At 40.1% G+C, this 8,967-nt stretch overlaps 1 protein-coding gene across 1 annotated transcript in view; it reads right to left on the bottom strand.

Moving 5' to 3' along the window:
- Positions 1–627: 627 nt before the first annotated feature.
- LOC112517207 (dynamin-2A-like) overlaps positions 628–8,967 on the bottom strand; it is a 47,848-nt gene continuing 39,508 nt past the window's right edge. Inside the window, exons 17-22 of the mRNA XM_025124568.1 lie at positions 3,176–3,305; positions 2,926–3,077; positions 2,399–2,512; positions 2,249–2,316; positions 1,424–1,596; positions 628–1,044 (exon numbers count right to left, since the gene is read on the bottom strand). Coding sequence (XP_024980336.1) covers positions 809–1,044; positions 1,424–1,596; positions 2,249–2,316; positions 2,399–2,512; positions 2,926–3,077; positions 3,176–3,305 — 873 coding nt within the window. The 3' untranslated portion in view covers positions 628–808. The remainder of the gene's footprint in view (positions 1,045–1,423; positions 1,597–2,248; positions 2,317–2,398; positions 2,513–2,925; positions 3,078–3,175; positions 3,306–8,967) is intronic.

The following is an 8,967-nucleotide window of genomic DNA, read 5'->3' as shown; positions in this document are numbered from 1 at the left end:
GCCGTTTACCAAACGCTTATCGGGTAAGTGCTTACCAAATCACGTTACCTCACCGGATGAATATGGTAAGGAGCAAGAATTTTACCCGGTAAGAACGACACAAGGACCAAAAGTCTTACTCGGTAAGTGAGGGCGACAACTCTTACCACGGTAAGCGCTTACTGGGTAAATTGTTGCATACGATGTCGTTTTGGTGGACTAAAATATTACCCGATAAGTAATTAATAGTGTTAAATTTGACCAGTAAGCATTTATCGGGTAAGTGTTTGATAAACAACCCCTCATTATCCTTGGAATTTAATCCTCATTTTGTTTTTTAATACTTTCACCAACATTACTATCAACTCTTTTTAAATATATAATATTTATATACGATAAATAATCTCGTTCGTGTGAGATAGGACTCTGGGTCAATTACTATCATGTAAGGCTCAAAATGTTTGTATCCATAAGCACTATTCATCTGTATTATGTTCTGTATGTGCACGTAAACTCGGCTAGACCACAGCGCAACATACATAACATAACAAGGTATATTCGAGAGAGCAACAAGAAAAAGGATCGCCCATGCTACAAAATGAATCGACACATTTAAGCGGAATATACTTATTATGCCAACCTTGGAATAATGGAAAAACCAAAACAAAATTGTGACTAAAACAGACGACGTCCTGCCAAATGAATATTTATCTACAAAGGAGATGTGTATATGTATATAAGCAAATCTACATACTTGAACTCGTGCCCACAAGCGTGGGATCAAGACAGAATATATTCATCAATGGGTAGAAGCTTTCTAAATAATAATCTAAAATCTATATCCGGAACCAGGTGGTGCAGGTGGCATTCTGTTAGGTGTGTGGCGGCTGCTGGAGTTTGATCCTGAACCTGAGCCAGCATCACCGTTTTGGGAAGGGTCGCTATACCTGCGATTATGGCCACTGAACCCATACCTGGAGTCAAGCCCTGAGCTGCCGTTGGCAGCAGAATCGAATGCAGATCTCCAGTCATCACCGGATGAGGATCCATTACTTCTTGGACTTTCTGTTAATGTTGAATTATACGATGAGATGTTAGATTTGGATAGGTTTATTTTCATTTTTTTTCTGTTGCAAACTTTTACTGGTCTTAGTTCTAATTTCCTTTTTTCTCATATATCTGCATAAACCAGGGTTCTTCACAGAAACAGTCGCTCTACCCAACAGGCTAGACGTCATGTCTGTGCATATCCCACCCCAGAACCTACTTTCGAGGGAGATAGATTATGATGGTTTGATTTGATTTTTGGTTTTATGTTAGATTGGGAATAATTAGGGGCATAATTAAGGCATTCTTGAATCCACCAACGCTAAGTTGAGGTTCTTAATTGGAAAATGGCAAATAAAGTATTTAAGAGAAAGGAAGCAAATTGCAGAATGGATACCTGCAGGGTTACCATTTGACATGCTTAAAGCTGCAGCTGCTCCGTTATCATGAACGCTGAGCTGCTTGGTGAGTTTGGATAACAGAGAGGATTGCCTCTGAACTTTGTCTCTTTTACGCTTGACATTACCATCCTCTTGAAGCAGCTCTTCAATCCTCAACGTACTCTGCGAACTTTGAAACATTGAAAGAGATGTAAATAATGATAAGTGTTTTGCTTGATATATTAGGCAGGTAGTGATCAGAGACCGAGTGAATTGACAATATATGGCACATATAATAAATTTGAGGCTTGTCTCCATTGATTTTGTGAGACCGTTGTGAAGGATTCATGTGTGCTTTCCCTATGAATGTTCATTGTGTTTTTCATGCGAAGGTTCAGCGTTCTTTTGTGAAGGATTGGTTTTCTGCTGTGAAGGTCCGGTGTTTTGTTGTAAAAGGTTTGGCGAGATAAAGTGATCCAACAGTTACAAGGTTGTTTCATGGGTCTCATGAAACAGGGTGGTTGGGTAAGGGAACGGTTTGCGTACATCCTATCACCAGACCTTACCTCTTGAGTTCTATTGGGTTTGTTTTGTTTGGTGAGGTCGATAAAATTTTTTAAATAAATATTCAAATACAAAAAATTGTATCATTTTTCATTTGAATTTCCTCGTTATTGTTTTAACTGACTGATTGCTTCATCAAACGACAATGATTCCTATAAGCCCATTCATGGGGATCGTTTAAAGTATAATATCAAACTAAAAGCAAAAACATATTTCATTTCAATGGACCCAATCGATCTTTTTCCATAGGCCACAGTGAGTAAAATACAGCTGCTAACCTTACAGAAATGTACAGCTTATTCAGCATGTCTTCTTTAGCTTTTTCTACTTGGCAAAGAACAATTGCCTGAACAACCAAATGAAGACTCAAAAAATGAAAATAAAATGAGCTGATCAGACTATGGGCATGTGTTTGAAAGGATAGATACCTTTGGAACATTTGCTGCAAGGCTGTTCAGAACAGCTTCACAATAACCACGTACTTCCTGAGCCATCCAACGAAGTTCTTCCTCTGGATCTGCAGGCTTTCTAGTCATTGTGTCCTAAATTTTGCAAGTAACCCAAGGGATTAACCAGTATATAACCCAGCTGGAACAATATCAATGAGACCATGACCCGTGTGAGATAGAGGGTAATATTTAAAACCAAAAAGACAACATGTATATATTGTTTGGAACAAATAGCATGGAAAGAGTGAAGGGTGTAACAACCCGTCCACATGGATAGAAAATCAGATTTGTGAACTCCTTATAAGCTTAAGGTCGTGGGCTACCACCATGGTTTTAAGTTGGATTGGAAGTTATTTGGTTAGCCTGCTGCTTTGGGCTATGGGGGGTTAAAAAAAATTAAATTAGAAAGTATTGAAATCCAATCACACTACTAAGCACCTTTTATGATGCAGCATATACTTGAGCTTATGTGAAACTATTTATAACGGAAATACTGAGTGACTCACAAGCGAACCATCGGATAGACTTTGCCGAATGGGAGGACCATCTGCTTTCATAATAACTTGACCCCCTTTGGCACGGATTATAACTTTCAATTTGTTTAACCACTCAGCTTTATCGGCAGCAGTCTCAGCCTTCAACACAACAGCGCTATGAGCTGTAGAAGCACTTAAACTTTAACTCAGCATTGACATGCATCTTAGAGGAATTGTTATACAACAAACATAAATGAATAGAATTGCATAGCATCATCACCTTTTAACACCGTCTTATATGCAACCTTGCTTGTTATCTTGAACACTAGGCTGGGTGCTCTTTCTTCAGCCTTTGGCTTCTTAGAACTGTTAAGTGGGGGTTCTTCTTCAAGTTCTTCTACATTACATTCCTAGAACAGAAAATCACAATCTAAGATAAGAACATATTTTGAATTATTTCCTCATAGCACTAACTAAAGATTCAATTGCAAATGACAGTAGAAAAACATCAGTTAAAATAAAAATCGCTCTTATAGTGTTGTTTTTCACTTCATTTCTCCACAGATTTTCAGCCACTACATCTAGCATTCTTTTAATGGTCACTATAACAACTTATGCAACCAATTGAGAACAATTTAAGCTCGACAACTATAACAACTTATGCAGCCGAAAAGAATGTATCTTCCGCTGCCATACACAACCCTACCTCGGAATTCCACTTCATTCAAATCATTACCATTAAGTTGAATGGAGAGAACTTCTTTCGCTGGTCCCAATCTGTGCGCATGTGTATTCGTGGTAGGGCAAAGATGGCTTACCTGAGTAGAGAAAAGGAGCCTGCTCTGGACAATTCCAGCCATGTTTTGTGGGATGCTGAAAACTCTATGGTGATGACATGGTAAGTAAATTCCATGGAAGAGGACATAGCTCTAACTATATGTGCTACCATACAGCCAAAGAGCTTTGGGAAAACGTCAATCAGGAAAATCAATCTCAGGTATATGAACTCACCTTAAAATTAGAAAGAATTTACCAAGGTGAGGACTATGTCACCAAGTATTTTAATTTCTTGAAAAGATTTTGGCAAGATTTAGATTTTTTCATTGATTATGAATGAAACTGTGCTGATGATTGCAATTATTATAAAAAAAAAAGATGGAGGGTAATCACATTTATAAGTTTCTTATTGGTCTTAATATGGAGTTTGATGAAGTTATAGGCAGGATTATTGGCAGATAGCCTCTTCCATCAATGGGAGAAGTATTTTCTGAAGTGCGACATGAGGAAAGCCGCCGCCTTGTGATGCTTAATAAGAAACCATCGAGTAACAATGTTGAAAATTCTGCCTTTCTTGCCGGAGTCAAAAATCGGCGGGATACTAACAAACAAATCTCTTTTTCTGGTGAGAGAACTCGTGTGTGGTGTGACCATTGTAACAATCCACATGATACACGAGAGACATGTTAGAAACTCAATGGAAAACCAGAAAATTGGAAGGGATTGCATGAAGGACGGTTTCATAAGACAACTACACACACGTGCAGATTCGGCATTCCTCAACAAAGAGCAAATTGATCAACTCCTAAAACTGCAGAAGACCAACTCAGGTTCATCTAGTGCTCCTAATGCTTCTGTCGCACAAACAAGTAACTGTAAAGCCTTCTCTTGTCACCCTTCTACTCACTCCACTCCTTGGATCATCGATTCAAGAGCTTCCGACCATATGACCAGCATGTCTAACCTATGTAATTCGTATTCTCCTTGTTCTGGTAATGAAGAAATCCATATAGCAGACGGATCTTATTCTCCTATTGCCTGAAAAGGCCTGATAAATCTGTCGCAATAATATTCTCTTAAGGACGTCTTACACGTTTCTAAACTAACTTGCAATCTTCTACAGGTTAACAAACTATCCAAAGATTCTAATTGCAAAAATTACCTTCTTTGACTCTCATTGTACCTTTCAAGATATGAACTTGCGGAAGACAACTGGCAGTGCTAAACAAACCGACACACTCTAATTTTTTGATGATCAAGATTCTAAGAATAAAGTAGCTAAAGTTTTCAACAATGTTCATTCTATTCCTACCAAGGATCAAATTATGCTTTGGCATTATAGGCTAGGACACCCTAGTTTTTCGTATCTTAGTAAGTTATTTCCTAGTTTGTTTAAAGATTTGGATAATTCACAACTAGTTTGTGAAAACTGCATTTTGTCAAAAAGTCAAAGAACTATTTATCGCCCTAAAGGTTATCAACCTTCAAAACCTTTTTTATAGAATCCACAGTGATATTTGGAGACCTTCGAGGATTAATACACCATCAGGCAAGAGGTGGTTTGTAACATTTATTGACGACCACACTCGTCGTTTTTGGGTATATCTGATGTTTGAAAAATCTGAGGTTGAAGACCTCTTTTAAAATGTTCCAAGAAATATACAAGAGGCACTGGATGACCCTAATTGAAAATCAGCACCGATGGAAGAGATGAATGCTCTAAAGAAAAATGGCACGTGGGAAGTTACCAATCTACCCAAAAATCAGAAAACAGTTGGGTGCAAATGGGTTTTTAGTGTGAAATGCAGGGCAGATGGGAGTACTGAAGGATACAAGGCAAGATTAGTCGCTAAAGGTTTCACCCAAACATACGGTATCGACTATCAAGAAACTTTCACATCAGTTGCAAAACTCAGTACCATGTGGATGTTGATATCTCTAGTGGCAAATTGTGATTGGCCACTACACCAGTTAGATATCAAGAATGCATTCTTGAATGGTGATCTGCAAGAAGAAGTGCTTATGAGCCTACCTCCATGGTTCGAAAAACTGTTAGGACAAGGCAAAATATGCAGTCTAAAGAACTCTCTGTATGGCCTTAAACAGTCTCCAAGGGCATGGTTTGAAAGATTTGACAAGGCAGTGAATGTTCATGGCTATCATCGAAGCCAAGCTGATCACACAACGTTTTAAAGTCGATCAGAAAAAGGTAAAATCCCTATCTTACTTGTCTATGTGGATGACACAATCTTGACTAGTGATGACTACGAAGGGCTAACCAATTTGAAAAAGGGGTTATCCCAAGATTTTAAGGTAAAAGATCTAGGACCACTAAAATACTTCATGGAAATGGAGTTAGCCAGATCCAAGAAGGGCATCTTTGTTAACCAACGGAAGTATATCCTTGATTTTCTCAGTAGGACTCGTCTCTTAGGTTGTAAACCTGTCGATAAGCCCATAGATCCTAATCTTAAACTTTATCCTGCTAAAGCTGAAGAAGTGACTGATAAGGAGAAATTCCAAAGGCTTGTGGAAAAGCTGATCTTTTTGTCACATACACGACTAGATAAGTAAGCCTGATTAGCCAATATATGCACTCACCTGGACGAGAACACTTTGCGGCAGCCTTTTGGATTTTGAAATATCTAAAAGGAAGCCCTGGAAAAGGTCTAATGTTAAAAAAAAGTGACAACTTTCAGATAAAGGTATTTACTGATTCAGGCTGGGGTGATAGTACTACTGATGGACGATTTACCTCTGGCTACTGTACAATCGTTGGAGGAAATCTTGTTACGTGGAGAAGTAAAAAACAAAATGTTGTGACACGAGGTAGTGCAGAAGTAGAAATCAAGTCTCTAGCTCATGGACTTTGTGAGGCAATCTTGTTGAAAAGATTATTTGAAGACTTGAAGATTCCCATAATTCAGCTTATAAAAGTGTATTGTGATTATAAAACTTGATATCGATTGTATTGATTGGAAAATAATAATTATCAGATACACTTTAGAGATGTAGATATATAGGTAAAACTAATTACACTTTGGACCCTAGACAATATTAATAATATAAACTAGACTAGTTGACTTAGTCTAACATTCCCCCGCAAGTTCAGCGCGGTTAGCAATCTGCAACTTGGACCGTAGAAACTCAAACTTCTGAGAAGACAAGGGCTTTGTAAAAATATCAGCAATTTGGTCGTCTGTAGAGATGAACTTGACAATTAGTTTCCCTTGAGTAACTTGTTCACGAACAAAGTTATAGTCTACTTCAACATGCTTGGTACGGGCATGAAAGACAGGATTAGCTGTGAGATATGTYGCGCCAAGATTATCACACCAAAGTGTAGGGGCCTTGCTATTTAATCCAAGTTCCTGAAGAAGAGACTTCAGCCAAATCAACTCAGCAACAGTATCTGCAATGGCCTTATACTCGGAYTYTGTTGAAGATCGAGAGACAGTTTTCTGCTTGCGAGCAGACCAAGAAATAAGATTCGAGCCTAAGTAGATAGCATATCCCCTCGTGGATCGACGATCGATTGGGCAACCAGCCCAKTCAGAGTCTGAGTAAGCTTGAAGATTTTGGTTCCAATGAGAATCAGAAAAGGCTTGAAGCTGATAGCCCGTRTTGTGACGAATCCACAAACCCAAATTGATGGTGCCCTTGAGGTAACGTAAGATTCGTTTTACTCCGGCCCAATGATTTTCAGTCGGAGCATGCATGAACTGGCAAACTTTATTGACTGCAAAGGCRATATCAGGACGAGAAAGGGTAGCATACTGAAGAGCCCCGACGGTCTGCCTATAGCGAGAGGGATCATCGAGTAATGGGCTATCATCCGGTAACAACACTTGAGAGGTGCTCATTGGAGTAGCAATCGGTTTGCAGTCTGCAAGGCCAGCACGGTGGTAGATCTCACAAACATATTTCCGTTGTGAGAGAACTAAGTCTGCCCCCTTGTGAACAACTTCGACCCCCAAAAAATAATGTAGCTGCCCCATATCTTTAAGAGCAAAGAGAGTATGGAGCTGGTCAACGACGGTGGCGATAGCAGTGGAGTTGTTACCGGTGATGATGATGTCATCAACATATACCAGAAGGTAGATAAGAGATCCCGGAGATTTGAGAATAAAAAGTGAGGAGTCGGTTTTGGACCCATAAAAACCCAACTGTTGAAAAGCAGTAGACAGTTTTATGAACCAGGCACGAGGGGCTTGTTTGAGCCCATACAACGACTTGTGTAACAAGCATATATGATCAAGTTTGGTTTGATCAATGAAGCCAGGAGGTTGACGCATGTAAACAGTTTCCTTGAGATCACCATGCAGAAATGCGGTCTGAATGTCCAACTGTCTGAGAGGCCATTTGTTGGTGACAACAAGAGACAGGACAGTGCGAATAGTGACAGGCTTGATAACGGGGCTGAAAGTCTCATGATAATCCACGCCATGCTGTTGGTGAAAACCTTTGGCCACAAGGCAGGCTTTGTACTTGGTAATCTTTCCATTTTCATCAATTTTTAACCGGTAAACCCATTTACAATTAACAACATTAGCATTAGGAACAGGGGGCACAAGTGTCCACGTGCCATTCCTATGAAGCGCAACCAACTCATCAGCCATTGCTTGGCGCCATTCTAAAGACTTGTTAGCAACGGTAAAACTGGTGGGTTCAAGAGGTAGAGGTGAGGGAGCGGTGGCAGAGTAAGCGGCTGGGTTATATCGGTCAGGTTGTTTGGGATTGGGGCGAAGGTTGGAAGGCCGAGGTCGAGAGACGGGTGGTGGAGTATGGGTAAGTTCGGGCGGGGAGGCATCAGAAGGAGGTGGAATAGGTGGTGATGGTGATGATTGTGGAGACGATTGGGGAGGTTCGTGAGGAGAATATTGAGGAGGGGATGGCGGTGGAGGCGATTGTGGAGGTGGGAAACTGGGTGATGGGTTAGGAAATATAGAGATGTAAGGAGGAGTGGATGGKGGTGGTGGGGTTGGTGAAGGCTGGTAGGGAAACACATGTTCGTTGAAGCGAACATGTCGGGCAATATAAATCCGGTCATTAGACGGGTCAAAACAGCGATAGCCGTGGTGAACGGTGCTGTAACCAAGGAAAACGCAGGGAGTGGACCGGAATTCAATTTTGTGATGATTGTATGGACGAAGATAAGGGAAGCATTGACAACCAATGACTCGTAAGAAAGAATAATCAGGTTTGCGTTTGAAGACTTGTTCAAAAGGAGATTTGTTTGAGGAGACACGAGAGGGGAGACGATTGATGAGGTATACAGCTGTTTCAAAGGCAGGG

The sequence above is a fragment of the Cynara cardunculus genome (genome assembly GCF_001531365.2).
Source record: "Cynara cardunculus var. scolymus isolate 2C chromosome LG 8, CcrdV1, whole genome shotgun sequence".
Classification (NCBI taxonomy): Eukaryota; Viridiplantae; Streptophyta; class Magnoliopsida; order Asterales; family Asteraceae; genus Cynara; species Cynara cardunculus.
The sequence above is the reverse complement of the archived record's forward strand: the minus strand, read 5'-3'. Positions and strand labels throughout refer to the sequence as shown.